A 25,481-nucleotide genomic window follows, 5' to 3' on the forward strand; every position below is an offset into this window, starting at 1 on the left:
GCTATGTAGGTGCTATGGGAGAATGTGAAGAATGGAAAGATTGTTGCCCTCTGTTATGGACTGAATTGTGTCCCCAAATTCATACGTTGAAGTCCTAACCCCTGGTGTGACTGTATTTGGAAACAGGGCCTTTAAAGAGGTAATTGAGGTTAAATGAGGTGCTAAGTGTGGGGCGTTTAGTGATAAGACTGGTGTCCTTTTAAGAGGAAGAGATACTAGAGGCCTCTCCATCCACTGCACAGAGGAAAGGCCATGTGAGGACATAGTGAGAAGGAGGCTGTCTACATTAGGAAGGGGCATCAACAGAAACCAACCCTGAGGGCACCTTAACCTTGGATGTCCTGCCTCTAGAACTGTGTGAAAATAAATGTGTTATTTAAGCCACCTAGTCTGTGGTCTTTTGTTTTGGCACGAGAGCTAATCTACTCACCCTTTATAATCTAGGGATCAGAGATGGCATATTCACGTTAACTTACTGGCTATAATAGTTTGCATGGTAAGTGACAAAGCCTACAGATAATGGTAGTTTAGTAAAGGAAATATTTTGGGGTAGGATAATTGAGAAGTGACATTTTAAAATTGCTTTACAAGGGTCGACTTTTCCGTTGTTAATCTGGTGGGCTAGGGTCTGGGAAAAGGGATCTGGGATTAAAAGAATCTTGAACAAAGGCATGCATATATGTGGAAATATATGGAAAATTCAAGTAGTATGTAAGCAACAGTCAATGTGTCGAGAGGGTAGAAGAAGGGAAGAACGGAGGGAAAGCTAAAAGTACAGAGAGGACAGTCAGCTCTAAGTCTGTGGTGTTCCTGGGGTGCCTGGGTGGCTCAGTCAGTTAAGCACTGGACTCTTGAATTTGGCTCAGGTCATGATCCCAAAGTTGTGGGCTCGAGCCCCATGTTGGGCTCCACGCTTAAGATTTTTCTCTCCCTCTCCCTCTGCCCCTTCCCTGCTTACACACCTTCCCTCTCTCTCTCTCAAAAAAAAAAAAAAAAAAAGTCTGTGGCGTTCCTCCAGTAAAAAGAACACTGGAATCAGGCTATCACTACTACTCTATTGCTTACTAGCTCTGTGACCCTGGGCAAATAACCTTGATAGACTTGGGGAGAACAACACCAGGGTGATACAGCTCATGGCCCGCCTAAACAGACACCATGTCCACGCCCTCATTCTCAGCCCCAGTGCTAGATACGAAATCTCATTCATAAGTGACATTCTCCACCTGACACACCAGACCCTGAACACACCCAGGCCAGCCCTCTCGCCATCCCTCCTGCCTGGCCATGCGCTACTATTCCACCACGTCCAGGATCAAGCAAGGGAGTTCTGAGAAGCAAATGACTTAGTTTTGGGTTTTGTACATTTAGGGAAAAAAAAAACCAAAACTAAGATGTGGTAAGGTGACAAGGCTCGAGTAGAAGACTCATAAAGGAATATAATTTGGTACTTGCTTTGGGGGAATGTGTATTAGCTCACACACTGATCAAGAAATTCTACTTTTGGGAATCTAGGCTTAGACTCTGAAGAACAATCAAGGGGGCGTCTGGGTGGCCCAGTCAGTTAGGCGTCCAACACTTGATTTTGGATCAGGTCCTGATCCCAGATCCTAGCATCATGGTATCAAGCCCCCGTGTGAGGTTCCATGCTCAGCATGGAGCCTGCTTAAGATTCTCTCTCTCTGGGAATGCAAACTGGGGCAGCCACTCTGTATACAGTGTGGAGGTTCCTCAAAAAGCTAAAAATAGAACTACCCTACGACCCAGCAATTGCACTACTAGGTTTTTATCCAAGGGATACAGGTGTGCTGTTTCGAAGGAACACATGCACCCCGATGTTTATAGCAGCACTATCAACAATAGCCAAAGGACGGGAAGAGCCCAAATGTCCATTGATGGATGAATGGATAAAGAAGATGTGGTCTATATATACAAAGGAGTATTACTCAGCAATCAAAAAAGAATGAAATCTTGCCATTTGCAGCTATGTGGATGGAACTGGAGGGTATTGTGCTAAGTGAAATTAGTCAGAGAAAGATAAAAATTATATGACTTTACTCATATGAGGACTTTAAGAGACAAAACAGATGAACACAAAGGAAGGGAAGCAAAAATAATAAAAACAGGGAGGGGGACAAAAACATAAGAGACTTAAATATGGGGAACAAACAGAGGGTTACTGGAGGGGTTGTGGGAGGGAGGATGGGCTAAATGGGTAAGGGGCATTAAAGAATCTACTCCTGAAATCATTGTTGCACTATATGCTAACTAACTTGGATGTAAATTTTAAAAAATTAGAAAAAAAGAAAAAGAAAATGAAAAGTAATAGCCCCTTCCTAACCATTCCCAGATATCTCACTGAAGAACTCAATATGCTCTGAAAATAATTATTTTTCAAATGGGAGTCTTTCTAAATAGAAAAGACTGGAAATAATTAGTTTAGTGGATATAATGCTTGGACTGACGGTTACCTGTTTGAGCCACACATTTGTTGTCATCAGTTGATTCTTTTCATCCTAGGAAAATGACAATTAGAAAGATGTAAATTCAAATTAAGTGAAGTTTTTGAGATTTTTTTTTTTTGTCAGAAAGACCTCCCTGAGTCTTACATTTGAGGTGTTCAAAGTGTAAAGGATTCTCAACTTAAAAACAGTTAAATGGCATGGGATCCTAAAATATTATGCATATTTTGCGTAAAATAAAAAATAATAATTAAAGCAACAAAAAAAAAGATTCTCTCTCCTTGGGCTCCTCTCCCCCATTGGACTATCCCTCTGTAAAAAAAAATAATAATAAAAATAAGTAAATAAATTGATTAATTAAAAAAAATAAAAAACAATCCAAATTATGTTAAAATTACACTGATATTCACTACAGCATTGCTTGCAACAACAAAAAGGAGTAATGGCTGAAATGACTAGTAAAAGGAAAATGGGACACAATTGTCAAATCTACTCAATGGATAATGATGCAGCCATTAAGCATAAAGGTTATGAAAACCACGTAAAACCCTTAAGACATAATATTAAAAAGATGTAAAATATAAACACTATGGTTTTCATTACATGAGAAGCATGCAGAGAAAAAAAAACAGAAGGAAATACAACAAAATGCCTATAACAGGTGATCAGGGTTGTAGGATTATGGGTAATTTCTTTTCCTGTTATTTTTCCAAATATCCAATAGTATGCTTATATTCCCTCGATTTAAAAAAAAAAAAAAAAAAAAAAAAAACCCAGCGGGGAGCTGTCTGGTTGGCTCAGTCAGTTAAGCACCTGACTTTGGCTTGGGTCATGAACTCATAGTTCGTGGGTTTGAGTCCCGCATTGGGCTCTGTGCTGACAGCTCAGAGCCTGCAGCCTGCTTTGGATTCTGTGTCCCCCTCTCTGCCACTCCCTGGCTCATGCTCTCTCTCTCTCCCTCTCAAAAATAAACATTACAATAAAACAAACAAACAAACAAAAAACCACAGGGGCACCTGACTGGTTCAGTCAATAGAGCATGTGACTTTTGATCTCAGGCTTGTGAGTTTGGGCCCCATGTTGGGTGTAGAGATGACTTAAATAAATAAAACTTAAAAAATAAAATAAAAATAAAAAATAAATTAAAAAACACACAAAAACCCCCAACCAGGTTAAAAAAAAAACTTACATGCAATACATGTTTGTGTGTAGAAAGATAAGATAGGCTCAGGCTTAGTTTCATTCCTACAGTTTAACCCAACAAGGGCAAAAAAGCAAACCCCATAGCCTTCCCTCACCAGGCACAGGGGTGGAAAGACGGCGCTGGGAAGTTAAATAATGATCGTTTTAACCCCCTTTCTGAGCTAGTGTTTCTTATCTTGAGGCGTGTGCACGCGCCACTGGCCCTCCACCACTACTACTGGGCAGAGGGGAGGAGGGGCAGGGAGAAGCGGCAAGCCATGGTGGGGTGGGAGCCCGTCACTGATGTAAAGGAAAAAACTCACGTTACTGGACAAGCAGTCAGATCACCCAAGTTCTAAAGCATCAACTGTGAGCCTCCACTTCCTTTCTACCTGGGAATGACAAGGTAGCTTACCTTGTCCACCTTACCTCAGTAGGATTGCTTGGAAGTCAAATGGAAAATGTCTATGGATGCATTTTATGGATGATAGAGTATTACATGTCGGTGAATACCCATAACAAAACAAGCAAGAGCTGAAGGAGCTTCTTTCTGCCTTTGGTGTCCTCTTCTGGAACACCCCCAAGGATGCACTCCACACCACTTCCTTATGTCCCATACGTTAGGAAGCCTTGACAGGGGTGGCTGGGTGGCTCAGTTGGATAAGCATCTGATCTTCGGCTCAGGTCATGATCTTGCAGTTCACAAGTTCGAGCCCTGCTTCTGGCTCTGTGCTGACAGTTCAGAGGCTGGAGCCTTCTTCGGATTCTGTGTCTCCCTCTCTCTCTGCCCCTCTCCCTCTCCGTCTCTCTCTCTCTCTTTCTCATAAATATAAAGGAAAGAAAGAAAGAAAAGAAAGAAAGGAAGGAAGAAAAGAAAGAAAAAAGAAAGAAGCCTTGACAGAAAAAACATGTTTTAGGTTATTTGATATCACAAGAGCCTCCCTCCCTCTCCCCTACACAAAGCTTACCAAAAGGTTTAATGCGGACTTTCATCAAAAACCAAAAGTTCTCAAATAAAGTGCCCTTAATTTAATACGCTTAGAAAAGGATACAAGGATGGGAATTTGTAGGTGTATTTGGGTGGGGTTTCCCTTTGCCTCTCTTTTGAAAAGAAATCAACAAGACTTATAAAATGGAACCCCTAGAATGGGGAAGAAAGAGAAACTCTGCAAAGTTCATTTTTAAAAAAGCAAAAAATATAGAGTGTGTCTTGTATGTACCAAACTTTACACGGTGTTTTGGATCATCATGTATTTGAAATCCTGTCCACCATCAAAGCAGAAAGACAATTCTAAGTGACACAAATATTTCTCAGGGCAGTGAGTGGAGTGGGCAAGATTTGGTCTGAAAGCGGAGGTAAGAAAAGAGAAGAGACCAGGACAGAACTGTTACAAGTGAGCCCTTGATGTCGTCGGGAGGCCCTTCCATGGGACCCCCTCATCCTTTGGAAGGGCTCCCCGCTTACACATTCCTGCTTCACAATGATGTTCAGAGTAGGTACTGAGACCTACTGACTGATCTATCTTGGGTGTGATGCCCGTGGAAATACGATCCACAAATGACTGACATACTCCAAATGCCAAAGAATGTCGTTTCTGGACAACAGAAAACACACACACACACACACACACACACACACACACACACACACACACACACACACACACACACACACACCAAAACAGCCCAAGCAGCAGCCATGTCAAAACGGTGGGACTTTATTTCTATGGATCCTTTGGTGTCGGATAAGGTGTGGACTCTGTCTAAAGCTTTCCCCGCATTCAAGACATTTGTAAGGTTTTTCTCCAGTGTGAGTCCTCTGGTGCGTAATGAGGGTTGCACTCTGGCTGAAGCGTTTCCCACACACAGAACACCCGTACGGCTTCTCCCCAGTGTGGATCCTCTGGTGTTTAGAGAGGTCTGAGCACCGTTTGAAACTCTTCTCGCACTCCTCACACGCGTAGGGTCTCTCCCCTTTGTGAATTCTCTGATGTCTAAAACGGTTGGAAATACGGCAGGTCTCCCCGCATTCGTGACACTCGAAGTGTTTCTCTCCTATGTGGATCCTCTGGTGCCGGGTGAGATGGGAGCTCTGCCGGAAGCTGTCCCCACACTTAGGGCAGGTGTAGGGCTTTTCGCCCGTGTGTGTCCTCTGGTGTTTGATCAGGGCAGCGCTCTGACTGAAGCGCTTCCCGCACTCCTGGCATTGGTAGGGTTTCTCCCCCGTGTGGATTCTCTGGTGTTTAAAAAGATCAGAACGCTGTTTGAAACTCTTCTCACAGTTCCCGCATTTATATGGCCTTTCTTCACGGAACTGTCGCTGGGTCTTAAAGAGGTCTGCACTGTGGAGCTGTTCCTCACTGTCAAAGGAGCGGGGAGGTTTCACTGTGTGATGCTTTACCGGCTCTGAACTCTGTGTACAACTGTCCCCCAGGTCATTGTGGTCGACGGGCCTCCCTGTGGCCTGCACGTGCTGACAAAGAACAGAGTTTGAACTTCTGGCCCTGTTCCCAAGTTGGTCATGTCTGAAGTCTCCCTCCTCCGTGGGACCATTCTTGAGATCTGCGGTGCTGGGGAGTCCTTCCTCTTCAGGAGAATTTTCCAGTTTCAATGATGAGGGATTTCTTGACTGCTTTTCTACCCCTATCTCACCAGTATCACTACATCCAGGGGGAGCCTTCCTGTGGGACCCTTCTTGTAGCTGCCCCTGAGGCTCTACTTCTTCTAAAATTTCTTGTTTTGGAATAAAGTCTTTGTTCTCGGTTCTGGTTTCCAAACCTGAAACATTCAAAAATAAAAAGAAGGAGGCAAACCATAAGAGACTCTTTTTATATATATAATTTATTGTCAGACTGGTTTCCATACAACACCCAGTGCTCATCCCAACAGGTGCCCTCCTCTATGCCCATCACCCACTTTCCCCTCCCCCCCACCCCCATCAATCGTCAGTTTGTTCTCAGTATTTAAGAGTCTTCTATGGTTTGCCTCCTTCCCTCTCTGTAATTTTTTCCCCCTTCCCCTCCCCCCTAATCTTCTGTTAAGTTTCTCAGGATCCACATATGAGTGAAAACATGAGAGTATCTGTCCTTCTCTGCCTGACTTATTTCACTTAGCATAACACTCTCCAGTTCCAGCCATGTTGCTACAAATGGCCAGATTTCATTCTTTCTTGTTGCCAAGTAGTATTCCATTGTATATATAAACCACATCTTCTTTATCCATTCGTCAGTTGATGGGCATTTAGACTCTTTCCATAATTTGGCTATTGTTGAAAGTGCTGCTATAAACATTGGAGTATCAGTGCCCCTATGCATCAGCACCCCTGTATCCCTTGGGTAAATTCCTAGCAGTGCTATTGCTGGGTCATAGGGTAGATCTATTTTTAATTTTTTGAGGAACCTCCACACTGTTTTCCAGAGCGGCTGCACCAGTTTGCATTCCCACCAACAGTGCAAGAGGGTTCCCGTTTCTCCACATGTTCAAAGAGACTCTTAAATAGATAGCAAACTGAGGGTAGCTGGAGGGGAGGTGGGTGGGGGGATGGGCTAAATGGGGGATGGGCATTAAGGAGGGCACTTGTTATGATGAGCACTGGGTGTCATATGTAAGGGATGAATCACTAAATTCGACTCCTGAAACCGTTATTACGCTATATGTTAAAGAACTTGGATTTAAATACAATTAAAAAAAAAAAAAAGAAAGAAAAAAGGGTGACATTTCATGCTGGTGCAAGAGTAAAATAAGCAAGTGCCTGCAAAAAAATAAGCACCCTCCCAAGCCTTTTTAACATTCTCAATTAACCACTCCTCAAGATAAATGATTTTATTTTTTTTTATTTAAAAAAAAATTTTTTTTTAAACATTTATTTATTCTCGAGACAGAGAGAGACAGAGCATGAATAGGGGAGGGGCAGAGAGAGAGGGAGACACAGAATAGGAAGCAGGCTCCAGGCTCTGAGCCATCAGCCCAGAGCCGACGCGGGGCTCGAACTCACGGACCGCGAGATCGTGACCTGAGCCGAAGTCGGACGCTCAACCGACTAAGCCACCCAGGCGCCCCTGATTTTATTTTTTTTAATTGTAATGTTTATTTATTTTTGAGAGAGGGAGAAAGACAGAGCGAGAGCAGGGAGGGGCAGAGAGAGAGGGAGACACAGAATCTGAAACAGGCTCCAGGCTCTGAGCTGTCCTCAGAAAGCCTGACGTGGGGCTCGAACTCACAGACCGCGAGATCATGACCTGAGCCGAAGCCAGACCCTTAACCAACTGAGCCACCCAGGAGCCCTTCAAGTTAAATGATTTTAATTAACCTGCCAAATGTACTCATATTTACCTGTACAAACCCCATTCTTTCCTTTTACACTTGTGCCTATACTCACACACCCATCTCTTTCCCCCTGCCCCACTCCACCGTTGCAGAAGACACAATATCAGGAAGGGGTGTCAAGAAGGGCACGACAGCCTGTATCCCATGAATGGAGGATGGTTTAACAAGAGAAATTGTATTCATGTGATAGGTTATAGTAACAGACACACTCCATGCCTCCAAAGTCTGGAAGTGGGGTCTGGGTGGGAGACAAATCTAGGACTGACTACAAGTCTTTATATAAAGGAGCAGTTAAGCCACCAGATTCCACCCCAAATCCAGAATTTTTGCAGTTTACTCCCCAGGGAGACTGAACCACATAAATTCTGGACTGGGGACACCAGGTACAGCTGAGAACAGGGGACAGGGACCACTTTCACATCAGGAGAATCAAGTGAAATCAGACACACAATTGGTAGAACCTCAGTGCTGTTCTCTGCTCACGTCCCAAACCATGAGCTCCAAGAAAGGGCGGGGATTTTTGTGACAGGGGATTCATAGGTTTTGTTCCCTAATGCGTCCCTAGCACTTAGAATAGCACCTGGCTGGGGTGCCTGGGTGGCTCAGTCAGTTAAGCGTCTGACTTCAGCTCAGGTCATGATCTCTCAGTTCGTGAGTTTGAGCCCTGCATCGGGTTCTGTGCTGTCAGCAGAAAGCCTTCTTCAGATCCTCTGTCCTCCCCTCTCTTTTTTTAAATTTTTTTTTTCAACGTTTTTTATTTATTTTTGGCACAGAGAGAGACAGAGCATGAATGGGGGAGGGGCAGAGAGAGAGGGAGACACAGAATCGGAAACAGGCTCCAGGCTCTGAGCCATCAGCCCAGAGCCTGACGCGGGGCTCGAACTCACGGACCGCGAGATCGTGACCTGGCTGAAGTCAGACGCTTAGCCGACTGCGCCACCCAGGCGCCCCTGTCCTCCCCTCTCTTTACCCTTCCCCCACTCATGCTCTCCCTCTCTCTCAAAAATGAATAAACATTAAAAGAAAAAAAAGAACAGCATCTGGCTTATTGCAGACACTCAATAAAAATATTTGTTGAATAAATCTCTCTATGGTAAAATTTGCAAGCCCAGGCCTGACATATGGAAATTCCCCCAAACAGCACCTGATAGCCAAGGCAATCCTGAGAAAGAACAAAGCCAGAGGTATCACAATACCAGTTTCAAGATATACTACAGGGATGCCTGGCAGGCTCAGTTGGTGGAGCATGCAACTCTTAATCTTGGGGCTATTAAGTTCAAGTCCCACACTGGGTGCAAAGATCACTTAAAAATAAAATTTTAAAAAGAAAAAAAGATATACTACAAATCTGTAGTAATCAAAACAGTATGGTACAGGAATAAAAATAGACACAGATCAATGTAACAGAATAGACAGCCCAGAAATAAGCCCACAGCTATATGGTCAATCAATGACAAAGGAGGCAAGAACATACAATGGGGAAAATACAGTCTTTTCAATAAACTATATTGGAAAAATTGGATAGCTACATGTAAAAGAATGAAACCACATCACTTTCTAACACCATACACAAAAATAAACTGAAAATGGATTAGAAACCTAAATGTGAGACCCGAAACCATAAAACTAGAAGAGAGCATAGGCAGTAATTTCTCTGACGTCAGCTATTTTCTACATATGTCTCCTAAGGCAAAAGAAACAAAAGCAAAAATAAGATATTGGGACTACATCAAAATAAAAAAAACTTTTGCAGGGGGCATGTGGCTGGCTCAGTTGGCGGAGCGTGTGACTCTTGATCTCAGGGTTGTGGGTTCGAGCCCCATGATGGGTGTAGAGTCTAGCTAAAAATAAAATCTTTCGTTTTTAATTAAAAAAATATTTGAAATGTTTTATTTATTTCTGAGAGAGACAGAGACAGAGTGAGAGCAGGGGAGGGGCAAATAGAGAGGGAGACACAGAATCTGAAGCAGGCTCCAGGCTCTGAGCTGGCTCTCGAGATCATAACCTGAGCTGAAGTTGGACGCTTAACCAATTGAGCCACCCAGGCACCCCAAAAATAAAATCTTAAAAAAAAAAAAAAAAGCCTCTGCATAGCAAAGGAAACCATTAACAACACAAAAAGACAACCTACTTAATAAGAGAAGATATTTGCAAATGATATATCTGATAAGGGATTAATATTCAAAATATATAAAGAACTTAGACAACTCAACACCAAAATAAACAATCCAATTTAAAAATAGACAGAGGACCTAGAGGCACCTGGGTAGCTCAGTCGGTTAAGTATCCAACTTCGGCTCAGGTCATGATCTCACGGTTCATGGGTTCGAGCCCCACATCGGGCTCTATGCAGACAGCTCAGAGCCTGGAGCCTGTTTCAGATTCTGTGTCTCTCTCTCTCTGTCCCTCCCCCACTCATGCTCTCTCTCTCTCTCAAAAATAAATAAACATTAAAAATGGGCAGAGGACTTGAAGACATCTTTCCAAAGAAGACATAGAGATGGCCAACAGACACATGAAAAGATGCTTAACATCACTAATCATCAGAGAAATGCAAATCAAAACCACAAGGAGATATCGCCTTATACTGGTTAGAATGGCTAAAATCAGTATGACAAGAAATAACAAGTGTTGGTGAGGATGTGGAGAAAAAGGAATTCTCATGCACTGTTGGTGGGATTGTAATGTAAATTCGTGCTGCCACTATGGAAAACAGTATTGAGGTTCCTCAAAAAACTAAAAAGAGAAATACCATATGATCCAATATTTCCACTATCAAGTATTTACCCAAAGAAAACGAAAACACTAATTCAAAAAGATATATGCACTCCTACATTTATTGCAGCATTGTTTACAATAGTCAAACTATGGAAGTAACCTAAAGGTCCATCAGTAGATGAATAAAGAAAATGTGATAATATACACATGATGGAATATTATGTAGTAATAAAAAAGGATAAAACAACACAGATGGCCCTAAAAGGTATTACGCTAAATAAGTCATGGGGTGCCTGCTGGCTCATGGTAGGCATGTGACTCCTGATCTCAAGGTTGTGAGTTTAAGCCCCATGTTGGGCGTAGGGCCTACTTTAAAAAACAAACTTAACAAATTAAAAACAAATAAATAAATAGGTCAGACTGAGAAAGACAAACACCATATGATTCCACTAATATGTAGAATCTAAAAAAAAAAAAAAAAAAAAAGAATATACAAAAAGCAGAATCAGATCTATAAATACAGAGAACAAACTGATGGTTGCCAGAGGGGAGGGGAAAAAGGTTGGGCAAAATGGGAGGTACGGGCTTCCAGTTATGGAATGAGTAAGTCAGGGGAATAAAAGGCACCAGGTCACAATCCTACCCCAATACAAAGTTTTCAGTCAGAATGCTTATGTTTGACTATTACATACAAATGGAAAGTGAAGGGGCGCCTGGGTGGCTCAGTCGGTTAAGCATCCGACTTCGGCTCAGGTCATGATCTCGCGGTCTGTGAGTTAGAGCCCCGCGTCGGGCTCTGTGCTGACAGCTCAGAGCCTGGAGCCTGTTTCAGATTCTGTGCTCCCTCTCTCTCTGACCCTCCCCCGTTCATGCTCTGTCTCTCTCTGTCTCAAAAATAAATAAACGTTTAAAAAAATTAAAAAAACAAAAACAAAAACAAATGGAAAGTGAAAAGTTACCAACATTTCAGGAAAACCTCAAATATAAGTGCTGAGGAAACATGCAATGTGTAAAACAGAAAATCTAATGATCTACAGTTAACATTCTCAGGTAAATAAGAGAAGATATTGCATCCAGGAAACAAGGAGGCTATAAGAAAAGGAATATTTAAAGAACAAGAAAAGCCTCCTGAAAATATTAATGAGAGCAGAAATATTTCAGTATTAACAGCTGGAAAACAAAGCTAAGGAGATCTCCCAGAATGTGAAACAAAAGATAAAGAAATGAGAACGGGCAGAGAAGAACCTGATGCGATCAGTCCATGAGTTCCAACATCCAATGAACAGAAATCCCAGAAAGAAAACAGGAAAAAAATAATGAGATAAAAATAGATAGATCAAAAGACAGACAGATAAAACAATACCATAAAAAATTTCTTGGGCACCTGGGTGGCTCAGTCGATTAAGCGTCTGACTCTGGCTCAGGTCATGATCTCGAGGTTTGTGGGTTCAAGCCCAGGGTTGGGCTTTGTGTTGACAGCTCAGAGCCTGGAACCTGCTTCGGATTCTGTGTCTCCCTCTCTCTCTGCCCCTCCTCCACTCATGCTCTGTCTCTCTCACTCTCAAAAATCAATAAACATTAAAAAAAATTTTTTTTTTAATTTCTCGGAATTCAAAGTGTGGGTGTCTATGTTACAAGGACCCACCTACTACTCAACAATGAATGCAAAAAAAACAAAAACAAAAAACAAAAAACAAAGCCTCCTTCACACTAAGCTGCACCCATTCTGAAACTTCATACTAGCAGGAATAAAGAAGAGAGTCTAAAGGCTTTCGAACATCACACACCAAGGATAAAATATCACAATGGCATCCAATTTCTCAGTAGCAACATGGCAAGCTAACTAGAAAATTCAGTCTTCAAAATTCAATGGTAAAATCATTTCTAATGGGGAATCCGGCCATCCCATGATCTGGATGTAGGAGAGGAATAGAGACATTTTCAGACATTTTCAGGCAAACTTTCAAAAAATTAAGCTCCCAAGAATATGTTCTCTGGAAGATACTGGAAGATGTTCTCCATCAAATCGAAGGGGGTAAACCTAGGAAGAGAATGGTGTGGGGTCCAGGAAAGAGAAAACGAATTCCAGAGTGATAGTCAAAGAAGGTTCTTAGGACGATAGCCATGTGGCAGGCCTGGAGGGAAGCCCACTCACACTGGAGCAGAAGTTTCTGGAGGCTTCCTCCAAGGGGACTATGAAACTGATAGCATACCTGATACATTTGAACATACAGTTTTACATTTCTAACAGGGAGACTGTGGGTAGACTGGTGTTCAATAGGTAGAAAAGCAGCACATGCAAAATGAGGCATTATTAATTCCAGAGAAAATTAGAAGTTGTAAAATAAAAGACATATAATCATACAGGTTACAGGTAGTATTTACATGGGTAGGATATTGAAATATTGTACCAATATGCAAAAGAACTGATTTAACTATAATGAGAGAATTACAGACTGTTAAATGTGTGCATGGTCCTGTCTCCCTCAGGAGACAGTCAAGAGGTAATACCTGAAATCGGGGGAAAATTAGCAAAATAAGCATCCTAGTTAGAAACATGAAAATAAATACCAGTGAAAAACACAAAAAAGATATTAAAGTTGCCTCTGCAAAGATGGAATCAAGATTGAGAACGGCCTTGTATTTTCCAAAGATTGGAAAAACACAAACCATAAAGTAAAAGATCAAAAAACCTGACTATAGTGGACACTTGAACAAGGGTTTGACCTGTGAAGGCCCAGTCATGCGCAGAATTTTTTGGTAAAGTTGGTCCAGCACTGTAAAAGTATTTTCCCTTCCTTACAATTTTCTTAATAACATTTTCTTTTTTCTAGCTTACTTTATTATTTAAAAAAAATTTTTTTTTAACGTTTTATTTTATTTTTGAGACAGAGAGAGACAGAGCATGAACGGGGGAGGGTCAGAGAGAGAGGGAGACACAGAATCTGAAACAGGCTCCAGGCTCTCAGCAATCAGCACAGAGCCTGACGCGGGGCTTGAACCCACGGACTGCGAGATCATGACCTGAGCCGAAGTCGGACGCTTAACCGACTGAGTCACCCAGGCGCCCCTTTTCTAGCTTACTTTATAGTAAAATAACAAAGAGTTAATACAGAAAATATAAAGAATTGCCACAAAGCAATAAAAAAAATGGAGGAAAGGAAGGGAGATAGGATACAGACAATTCACAGAATGCCTCCCCCACCCAAAAAAAAAAAAAAAAAAAAAAAAAAAAAAAAAAAAACCAACCTGAAAAGATTTAACCCAGAACCAATCAGGGAAATGTAAGTTAAAACAACAAGATAGATACTATTCATTCATTCACCCAACTAGTATTTATTGAGTACCTGCCAAGCACTATCTGTTCCAACTGCTTGGGATATATTAGAACCAAACAAAAACCCCTCCCCTTGTGGAGTTTACATTCTAGAAGAGGTGGTCAGACAATAGATAAACAGAAAGTAAATTCTATAGGACGTCAGAGGGTGATGAATGCTGTGGACCAAGTTGAGGAAGGTAAGGGATGGGACGGTAGTGTGGGAGGAGGGGACAGTGGAAAGGCAAACTGCACTATTGAACATGATAGTCAGGTCAGGCCTCTCTGAAAAGTGAGATCTGAGCACAGACTGGAGACAAGTCAAGGAGTTTGCTTAGTGGAGATCTGAAGGAAGAATGTTCCAGGAAGAGGGGCGCTCGGGTGGCTCAGTTGGTTAAACGTCCAACTCTTGGTTTCAGCTCAGGTCATGATCTCACAGTTCGTGGGTTCAAGCCCCACATCGAGCTCTGCACTGACCGTGTGGAGCCCACTTTGGGTCCTCTGTAGCCCTCTCTCTCTGCTCCTTTCCCTCTCACACTGTCTCTCTCTCTCAAAAATAAATAAATATATAAAATAAAGAATATTCCAGGTGGAAGGATCAAATAGAGCAAAGAACAGGAGGCGGGATGCCTGCCATGGTCAAGGAACAGCGAGGTCAGTGGGGCTGAAGCACAATGAGTGAGGGGCAGCGTAGGAGAGGGGTGTGCAGGGTGACGGGGCCTTGTCACATTAGGCAACACAGGCTTTTCCTCTGCATGAAATAGAGAGCCACTGCAGGTTCTGAGCAGAGGCATGACGTAACATTTTAAAAGGAACACGTGAGCTACCGTGTTGCGACATCACGCCATCAGCCAGGCACCAAATGTCAGTAAGGATGTAGAGAAGGAAGAATTCTCATGTATTTCTGGTAGGAGTACAAACTGGTTGCACTCCTTCCTTCTGAACAGTAAGATGGGCAAACACGCCTAAGTCTATTCTCTATAGTTCCTATATATGTTCCTATATATGAACACAGAAGGATTCGAGTATGTTCGAGGCAATGCTATTTGTAACAGTGAAAAACTAGAAGCCTTGATGTCCACTGATGGAGGACAGTAGATAAATGAATTTTGGACAAGTCATACAATGAAAGATATAAGTGTTAAAATGAGTGGATTTAGAGCTACATGTGCCAACATAGATAAATCCCAAAAATGTAATGGGGAAAAAAAAGAAAGGCAAGGTGCAAAAGAATCATACAGCAATATAATTTATACAGCATCAAAACATTTAAAAATACTATATATGTTTACAAGTGTATGTATTTATGTTCATATACAGTTTATATACACATTTTTGCATATAGAAAGTACACACATAATGTGCACATGTAGCTACGTGTACATGTAGAAAATATAAAACATGCATGGAAATAAGTACCACAATCAGGATACTGGTTACCTCTGAAGAAAGAGTGAGGGGAACAGCTTCAGGGAGGGTATCCAGAGTTTCATCTACAGTTGTTACATTTTTTTCTCAGCGGGGGTGGGGGGAGAATGAAGCCATTAGGGCCAAATATTAAAATATGATAAACCTGGGTGGTAGATATAAGGTGCCTGTTATATTTTTTGTATTTTTCTGTATGAATTTTATTTAAAATGAACCAAAATAAAAAGCTGAATCTCTCACCTAACAATACAGAACAGCAAGGTCCCAGTGGGGTCACAAAAGAGACTCCATGGCTCTCAACATGGGTGTGTGACTGGCTCAGAGAGAGATCACACACAGCTAGAAACAAAGCCAGCACTTACTCGGCGAGACCAGTGAGACCGAGGTCCTATGATCCTCCTGTGCGCTCTCCCAGCAGAACTCCCTCGGAGCTGGGTCCAGAGGCTCCCACTCCTCACAGTTTAGAGACACAGCCACATTCTCAATCTTCACCAACTCCTGAAACAACACGAGACCTCCACTCAGCACCTGCTGTCCCAGGACAGCATAAGTGACTGTTAATCTCAGGATGAGGCCAGACTCCGGAGGAGTCTGCAAACCCTGAGCAGGAAACTCCCTGGGAATCAAGCAATAACCATGGCTGTCGAGTCTGTTCCAGTGAGTGTTGTACTAACTGGAGTTTCGGAGTAACAAGGACAGAGGCTGAAATTCTCTTGCAATCCTGAAAAGCCTTTCTTTCCGTGGACTATCCACACTAATTTGGGGTAAGAGCAAAATCTTCATTTGAGTTATATCACTGTGATTTATCAAAATGGAAATCGGATACAGATTAAAAATGTACAGGTAACCAGAAAGTGCCAAATTCCAGTGCTGGCTGTGAGATACGGTTACCTCATGCGTGAAATGGACATAAATTTAAGAAGATGAAGGTACCTCCCTGACAGCGGATGCTCAGTAAAATCTACTTTCCCTTCCCTTGAACATTGCACAGTAAGATAATTATCTGGCAAGATGACATTTTGAGATAACTTATTTAAATGCAAGTTGACCATTCACAGAAGGTAAAGCCACAGTTCTTAGAAAGGGAGGGTTCTAACATTGGTGTGCGAACATGTTTGTCTAGTGATGGGTCACAAATTGACTTCAAGGATCTCTCACTAAATGACAGGAAAGGGAAATACATTTAAAATTTTTCTGTATGTTAAAAATCTGGCTAGGGAGACTGACCCTCCCAGGGCTAGCCAATTCTTAGAGCAAAGGGCTCAGCCAAGACTGCTTATCTCAAGCAATACCTCCTCTACGTGGCATATACACTCCAGGATGCCACATTACTCTGCCTTAATCATCCTAGGGCCAGGTTTCAGGGCAACTAGGGACCAGCCCTATAGGTTAGAGCATGCTGAAATTATCCAGACCAACCAATCTTAAACAGATCCCCCTGCCCTGTGTGTTTCCTTGGGAAACCTCAGTAGAGGCGCTGGCCTAAACCTTCCCCTTGCTCCAGTCTTCTGCCTCCTGACCACCCCTGGTGTCCTTCCCAGGAAGTCCTGAGTGTTGTGCTGTGCCTCCTATTTCTAAATCTGAGTATAATAACATTTGTTTTTTAACTGAGCCTCTCCTCTGCTTCCTGGTAAAGGAAAAAAAAAATCACACTTCTGTGCCTCTTCTACTGTCAATACTCTGAATACTTTCACTACAATACGTCTTCACTTCTGACACCACATATAGGGGTTTTCCACACATCAAATAATTCTGTGATACCAGCTAGGTGTCTTCAAGTGTAACTCAATTCTGACACTATCTACCTGGATACAGTCAGATCCCACAGGTAAAGGGCTTGGTCCCACAAGACCACTCACCCCTCCCAACTTTGGAAGCCAACCTCAAGTAGTAGGTCTCCAGGTTACCCACAATTTCTGTCCGACTTGGCCACAAATCAAAGGTTCCCATGACCTCCCCCTACCAATTAAATTCTTTGCTTGAACAGCTCACAGTACTGATGGAAACACTTAGGTTTACCAGTTTATTACAAAAAGATATGATAAAGGATACAGTAAACAGCAAAATGGAGAGACACACAATGAGGTCTGGGAGGGTCCTGAGTACAGGAGCTTGTCCCGTAGAGTTGGAGTTTGCCACTTTCCAGGTATATGGATGTGTTCACCAATTGGAAGCTGTCTGAATCTCACACTATTGGGATTTTTATGGAGGTTTCATCACACAGGCATGATTAGTTACCTCCATTACAGCCCCACTCCACTCTCCCAGGTACCATTATCAATTGTAGGAGGGGGTCGCCAAATTGTTAAAAAGCAAAAAGGGAACCTCACATTCAAAGTTCTCAGTTATTGCTAAGTAGTTAACGACATGAAGCCACTTTCCATCCTGACACCTTTCTTCCGCAAACAATCTAGTTACACAAGAGGCGGTCTTACAATGGGTAAACAATACTCCCACGTTGGTTTTGTGCTCAGAAGTCTATTAACTCAAAGATCATTTCCTGGATAGATTTATTTGTCACTACAGAAAGAAAGTTTCATGTACACCCTGAAGCTCAAAAATGTAGCAAGGAAAAAAGGCCTGAAACCCTTAGCATCCCGTGTACCTCTATTCCTCACACCCCTACCACCAGAACACTTTCACTCTTCACCTGGGGAGAGGCCCCATCAAGCGCTCTCTGAAAAGCGCGCACCACGGCCGCAGCTTTCTCCCCGCTCTGCGGGCAGTGCTTCCGCACCCAGGCCTGGAGCTCCTGGGGCAGGATGCTCAGGAACTGCTCCAGCACCAGCAGCTCCAGGATCTGCTCCTTCGTATGCATCTCAGGCCTCAGCCACCGGCGACAAAGTTCCCTGAGCCGGCTTAGCGCCTCTTCGGGTCCAGTCACCTCCTGGTAACGGAACCGCCTAAACTGCTGCCGCGACTTTTCGGAATCCTGACAGTCCGCGGGCAGGTCCGACTCCCGACCTCCGGGTGAGTCTTCCTCCACTTTCACTATCAAAAGTCCATCACGCAGAGATGGCGCGGCGACCCTAGACTTCTCAGCTGCCATCCAGGCTCCTGCCTCGGCGTCACTGACTTGACTCGCGGTCAAGCTCGAACTCATCTTTCTCCAGCACGTGCTGACTTTTCCGGAGTTCTGCCTTCAAGTGATAAGACAGCAAACCCTGCAAAAAGCCACGGAACTCATCGGACCTTCCCAGAGCGGCGGGTCCCCACTGTCCCGTCTCAAGCGGGGCCCTATCCGGCCCGGCCCCCTCCGGTACTCCTCCTACCCGCAGTCAGTCCAACCACGACCCGCGGCGCCAGGTGACCAAAACTACGAATAAAACCTTGCCGGAAGTGCGTCACCGACTCCCTGCCTCCCGGGCACTTCCGGAGCCTCTCTAGGCGCCCAGGAGGAGTGAGACCCATCTCGGTGGTTTGCCGTCGTGCCCCTTCCAGAGACGCTCTGGTGCGTGTGTACCGTTCTGGTGGAGCTTATAGTCATTCAGCTTAACAGAACTAAATGACACTCTTATTTTACAACTTGAATGTCATTTTTTAAACACATCGTCTGTGAAAAAAGTTTTGTAACTTTAGTTGTAGGAAAAAGGTCCAACTATACGATGAGTGGTAAACAGTCATCTATCAATGTATTTATGCAAGAAAGGTTTGTAGAGTTACCTGCAACATGCCAAGGCATCGTGCTCGACTCCATAGGTATTAAACTGAGTAGGAATAGTCTCTATCCTCAAGCTCCTAAGAGAGTTAGACACTTAAATCCTTACAGGACAGGGTGGTGAATGTAATACTTTGGCATGTATGCACAGCACATTTGTATGACCCAGAGGTAGACATAATCAGCCATGGCTGATGGGGAGGGTATAGTGAAAGATTTCCCCAGGAGATTAAAACTTAAAATGTCCATGTGAGCTGAAGAAATGTTCTAATTAAAAAATAGTTTAGATAGGGGTGCCTTGGTGGCTCAGTCCTCGGACTCTTGATTTGGCTCAGGTCATGACCTTGTGGTTCATGGGTTGGAGCCCTGAGTCAGGCTTATGCTGATGGTGTGGAGTCTGTTTGGGATTCTCTCTTTCTCTCTGTCCCTCCTCACACACTCGCTCTCTCTGTCTCTCAAAATAAATAAACTTAAAAAAAGTTTAAAAAAAAGGTGTAGATAAGTTTATAGGCAACAAATCCCCAATAGATTAAATAAATCCCAATAAATCCCTCTGACATTAAGCTTTCCTATGCGCAGCTCCCTTGCTATGTCTCACACTCAGGCATCAAAGTTGCCAAGGATTTTGTCCTCTTCGAAGCTCAACCCTTCTGTTCTATCATTTACTCGCTCTCTCTCACTTTTGAATATCAGTATGGACACTGCTGCCACCTTCTCCCTCTTCTTTCCTATGCTTCTCTGGTTTCGATTATATCTGTGTTTGGCATCATATTGACTATATAAATAAAACACTTTCTAAAGAACTTGGAGGAAAAAAAAACGGCAAAATTAAAAAAAAATTTTTTTGTATTTATTTTTGAGAGAGACAGAGCCTGAGCAGGTGTGGGGGCAGAGAGAGAGGGAGACACAGAAACCCAAGCAGGCTCCAGGCTCTGAGCTGCCATCACAGAGCCCTATGCGGGGCTCAAACTCATGAACTGTGAGATCATGACCTGAGCTGAAGTCAGACGCTTAACCCACTGAGCCACCCAGGCACCCCAGAACAGGGCAGAATTTTAAAGAAAGAGAAAAGCCAAAAGGCCAAACTCTCCATAGTTCCTAAGAAAAAGTACTTTTCCCTGAGGAAGAAAAGGAGGGAGGTGATGGGCACAGTCTATGTATGTACACCCATTTCTTCCTCACAGTTCCAGGGTCTTTGTGTTGTTTTCTTTTCATTAATATTTTTTAAATGTAAGAATATGAGATATCAAAAAAGGAACATAAGGAGGAGAAATGAAGATGGAGATAATTGTTTGAGTTTGAGGCAGAAGAAATAGAAGGCAGCTTGCTCCCTGCCTTGAGTTCAAACAATACAAATTAGTTTCCTTTTATTATTGCTACAAGGACAAAGACCAAAGAAAACAGCTGGTGTATAGAGTTGTAGAGAATTATTCATTGTAAACAGACTAATCAAGGGCTCTTACTGTAGACTGAGTTATGGAATGCAGAAACAGCTTTACAGCCTTGTTGAAAAGAGCTTGTCCTCATGAATGGAATTTCCTATAAGGAGTTTCACCCATAATCTGCATCATAAAACATGTTAATGTTCAGGGGTGCCTGGGTGGCTCAATTGGTTAAGCATCAAACTCTTGATTTTAGCTCAGGTCATAATGTCACCATTTGGGGAGCCTGCTTGAGATTTTCATTCTCTCCCTCTCTCTGTCACTTCCCTGCACGCTCAAAAAAAGTTAATGTTCATTTCTAATGCAACTTCACCCTCTTCCTTAGTCATAAAAAATTTCCATGAAGCATTTATATCAGAAATTGGGTAGCATGATGACTTAATTTTCACCTCATCCAAGAAAAGTTTTCTTTCTTTCCTTCCTTCCTTTCCCTTTCTTTCTTTCTTTCTTTCTTTCTTTCTTTCTTTCTTTCTTTCTTTCTTTCCTTCTTTCTTCTTTTCCTTTTTTTATCTTTTCTGCTATGGCACCAAGTCACACACCCACAGGTGACAGGGTTACATGAGGCCTTGTTTCTCCAAGCATGGAGACAGCACTGGCACTGGCACTTCTGGGAAGCTTGTTAGAAATGCAGAATTTCAAGCCTTGCTCCAGACCTACTGAATCAGAATCTGTATTTTGGAAAGATACACAGGTAATTTGTGTACACACGAATTGAAAAGCAGCAATCAGATGAACCTTTCTGACCAGTACAAAATTTATTTCTTTTACTTTTTATTTGGCAGGAGGAGAGGGGCAGAGGGAATAGAGAGAGAATCTGAAGCAGACTCTGCACTGAGCATGACCCCATGACCCTGGGATCATGACATGAGCTGATATCAAGAGTCAGAAGTTTGGGCCACCTGGGTGGCTCAGTCAGTTAAGTGGCTGACTTTGGCTCAGGTCATGATCTCGAGGTCCATGGGATCTAGCCCCACATCAGGCTCTGCACTGACAGCTCAGAACCTGGAGGCTGCTTCAGATTCTGTGTCTCCCTCTTTCTCTGCCTCTCTCCCACTCATGCTCTGTCTCTCTAGCTCTCAAAAATAACTAAACATAAAAAAATTTTTTTTTTTAAAGAGTCAGAAGCTCAACCGAATGAGCCACTTAGGCGCCCCTGACCAGTACAGAATTTAAATACTGTGTATAAATAGATTATCTGTGTCCTTATAAGGACACATAAACATTTCGTGTGAGATGACAATGTGAAGCAGAGTTGTATCTCAGGGGAAACTGTGGAAGGAATGAGGGTCTACCACAAGCATCTTGCCTCCAAGCATTTGAAACTAAGCTTGAATTCAGTCTGCAATAGGAGTAAAGGACAAATTGGAATTTTGGTCATTTTTTAAACTTCATTAAAAAATATTTTATGATGATATTTGACCGTGGGACTCTATTATGTGACTATAACTTTTAAAAAATCTCTATACCCAACATGGGGCTCAAACTCACAACCCTGAGATTGAGTCACACACTCTACCGACTAAGCCAACCAGCCGTCCCTACGTGACTGTAAACTCTTAATTATAGTATGTTTGAAAATATAAATACCAAAGACTTATTTAAGTATCATGGGAATAGCTGAATCTCTGGACCCCATGTACTCAGAAAAGTCGGAAGCAGAAAATAATCTAGCTATTTAATAGTGGAAAATTTTTTCTAGTGTTTTTTTTTCTTGCTTCAAGAAACAGAATATATAATAAAAATACAGTAATCATGTTTCATATTCATTTATATTTCAACAATGTTCAGAAAATAAATCATACAATTGAAATGAGAAATACTGTACATTAGTTTAACATTTACATTAAATCATCTGCATTATTTATTTAACAAGTGAGGAATTATACAAGTTATATGTTATAAGTAAATTCATTTAAAAATTCATTTATTTAGGGGCGCCTGGGTGGCTCAGTCGGTTAAGCGTCCGACTTCAGCTCAGGTCACGATCTCACGGTCCATGAGTTCGAGCCCCGCGTTGGGCTCTGTGCTGACTGCTCAGAGCCTGGAGCCTGTTTCAGATTCTGTGCTCCCTCTCTCTCTGACCCTCCCCCGTTCATGCTCTGTCTCTCTCTGTCTCAAAAATAAATAAACGTTAAAAAAATTTTTTTAATTCATTTATTTAAATGAATACAATTAATATCCTGCTTTATGAATGCAAAGTCTCACTCAAGGTCAGAATTCCATGACATCTCTATGGACTAAAGTTTAAATTATAAACTAATGATTTATTCAAAAGTTGTGCACAAGCATAGGGAGTCAACCCCTACTTTTGGTCTAACAGCTAAGTGGTTGTACTAGTCTGTTTGTGATTTGTTTTGGTTAGACATTAACAGGGTGTGAAAGAGGTGAAGGGAGATTTTTCAGGATTAATCTTCATGACAAATCCACTTCTGGAGAAACAACTTCACTATTCTCAAGGCTCAGGTTTGTCATTCTAATAATTTGGAGCAAAATATAACAATTTAATGACATAACTGGTCCCATGTTTTTATCTGAAGGCACACACTGTGTACAAGTCACTTATTCATCTCTATGGGAATGTTATCACAATCTGGCAGGAAGTCAGAAGTTCTTTTCCAGTATTGCAGGGCAAGGCTTCCACTAGGGTCAGGCGGCCAAGGATGGGCAAGGGAATTAAGGACAGAATGCAAATCCCTAAGTACAGACAAACCTAGCTTCAGAAAATATCCACTTATATAATTAATTATGGAATCTATAAGTAAATAGCAAGTACTATGAGGGCAATACAAGCATTAAATTTTTTAATGTTCATTTTTGAGAGAGAGAGAGAGAGAGAGAGAGAGAGAGAGAGAGAGACAGAGCATAAAGTGGGGGAGAGGCAAAGAGAGAGGGAGACACAGAATCCAAAGCAGGCTCCAGGCTCCAAGCTGTCAGCCCAGAGCCCAATGTGGGACTTGAACTCACAAACCTGAGTTTGTGACCTGGGCTCATGACCTGAGCCCAAGTCCTATACTTAACCCACTGAGCCACCCAGGTGCCCCAATACAAGCATTTTTCCCAATAAGGTTGTCTGCTCACCAGCTGATTACCAGTCAAGTTCTACCAACTCCTGCCTCTGGGTTGTGTGACTATGGGCTCTAATCATGATACACTGCCTCACCTTTAAAAAATAATTGAGAAAAGGAAAATAGTGCAAGGATAAAGAAGATGGGGCCAGGGATAAAATGAGATTACAAGTTGTCTACTGTAAGTTCCTATGTATTGGCAAAATGTAGCTCACAATTTGGCTCTGAAAAGCCTCAGCAGCCAATGCAAGAGGAAAACAAGATCAGTTACATGATACGCAGTGTAACTTGGGTAAAATCAAACTATTAATAGTAGCTTAGGAGAAATCCAGCTATTCTTGATACTAAGTGGGAAGAGAAATTTCCCATGAGTACCCTAGGAAAGGGCTATGTGACATAGTGGATGGTATTTTAAGATCTCTATAATAAATAAAATTAATGGATTTTAATTCCTTTTAATGTTAGCTGATGGCTGGTACCAAAGCACAATTCAAAAGAGCCAATTCTTTAAGAAACAAAACAGATGAACATAGGGGAAAGGGAAAAAAAGAGAGAGAGGGAGGCAAACCATAAGAGACTCTTGACTCTAGAGAACAACGGAAGGGTTGCTGAAGGGGAGGTGGGTGGGGGATGGGCTAAATGGGTAATGGGTGTTAAGGAGGGCACTGGTGATGAGCACTGGGTGCTGCGTCTAAGTGATGAATCACTAAGTTCTACTCCTGAAACTAACATTACACTATATGTTAACTAACTAAATTTTAAATAAAAATTTGAAATATTAAAAATAGCTAATTCTAGGGGCGCCTGGGTGGCTCAGTCGGTTAAGTGTCTGACTTCAGCTCAGGTCATGATCTCGCACTCCGTGAGTTCAAGCCCCGCATCGGGCTCTGTGCTGACAGCTCAGAGCCTGGAGCCTGTTTCGGATTCTGTGTCTCCCTCTCTCTCTGACCCTCCCCTGTCCATGCTCTGACTCTCTCTGTCTCAAAAATAAATAAATGTTAAAAAAAAATTAAAAAAAAGAGCAAAAAAAAATAGCTAATTCTATGAAGGAAGAAAAGAGTATATAGTTTAAGTATTCAGCTCTCTGAAGGTCTAGTTTAATATAAAGACAAAATTCAAAGTGCCTAAAGCAGCACTTCCTAGACCTTTTACTGTGCCACGCAGGGTGATCGTTATGTGAAAAGTCCATTTCCAGCACTAACTGGATCATCACCCTTTTCTCTCTTCTTCATAGTATCTTATTGTGGTATATGGCAAAAATGGCCAAAAAAGTAAAACAAAACGTATAGGAATAGACTTTGCAGTTTCTCCCTTCTAGAAGTGGAGTCTATTTCCCCACCCTTTGGATTTGGACTGCTCTTGTGGCTTGCTTTGACCAACAGAAGTGACACCATGTGAGTTTCAAGCCTGTATATCAAGAACTTTTGCAACTTCTGGTTTCTTGCTTTTGTAACCTGCCACCACCAAGTGAGGAAGTATGAGCTAAGCTGCTGGGTGATGGGAAACGTGTGGCCTAAATGCCTCCTAGCACTCCAAGTGACAATCATCTAATCCCCAGAAGAACTGCTTAGCTCACACTGGCAGCTGAACACAGACAAAAAGAAGGAGCCCAGCAGAAAAGCCAGCCAGGTAAGTCTGGACCAAATCGTCAGCCCACAGAGTCATAAGCAAAATAAGTGGTTCCTTTTTTAGGTCGCTAAGTTTGGGGTTGTTTGTTACACAACAAAAACTAACAGACAAACTTTTTAAAGCCAGTGCAACCCAATTCACAATATTAACAACAACAACAAAAAAGATAAAACACTTAAGAATAAACATAACAAACTATGTGCAAAATCATGAAGAAAACTTTAAAATACTCCAAAAGGATCCACAATTAGGCTTTTT

The 25,481-nt window shown here is 42.3% G+C and overlaps 1 protein-coding gene and 1 long non-coding RNA gene across 3 annotated transcripts in view; both read right to left on the reverse strand.

Annotated features, from left to right (window-relative positions):
* The window catches only part of LOC107179539, a 7,848-nt gene extending 3,500 nt beyond the window's left edge, over positions 1-4,348 (reverse strand). The window contains exons 1-2 of the long non-coding RNA XR_001510182.2: positions 4,071-4,348; positions 2,469-2,513 (exon numbers count right to left, since the gene is read on the reverse strand). This is a non-coding gene — a long non-coding RNA (uncharacterized LOC107179539). The remainder of the gene's footprint in view (positions 1-2,468; positions 2,514-4,070) is intronic.
* A 192-nt stretch (positions 4,349-4,540) lies between these two features.
* ZNF394 (zinc finger protein 394) overlaps positions 4,541-25,481 on the reverse strand; it is a 57,155-nt gene continuing 36,214 nt past the window's right edge. Inside the window, exons 1-4 of one of the 2 annotated variants that reach the window (XM_042971976.1) lie at positions 18,080-18,737; positions 15,792-15,927; positions 5,297-6,419; positions 4,541-5,250 (exon numbers count right to left, since the gene is read on the reverse strand). In XM_042971976.1, the coding sequence (XP_042827910.1) occupies positions 5,344-6,419; positions 15,792-15,927; positions 18,080-18,532 (1,665 nt within the window). In that variant the 5' untranslated portion in view covers positions 18,533-18,737 and the 3' untranslated portion in view covers positions 4,541-5,250; positions 5,297-5,343. Of the gene's footprint in view, positions 5,251-5,296; positions 6,420-15,791; positions 15,928-18,079; positions 18,738-25,481 lie in introns of those variants that run through there. The other variant, XR_006212570.1, reaches the window with a different exon arrangement.

Source organism: Panthera tigris, chromosome E3 (genome assembly GCF_018350195.1).
Source record: "Panthera tigris isolate Pti1 chromosome E3, P.tigris_Pti1_mat1.1, whole genome shotgun sequence".
In the NCBI taxonomy this organism is placed as follows: Eukaryota; Metazoa; Chordata; class Mammalia; order Carnivora; family Felidae; genus Panthera; species Panthera tigris.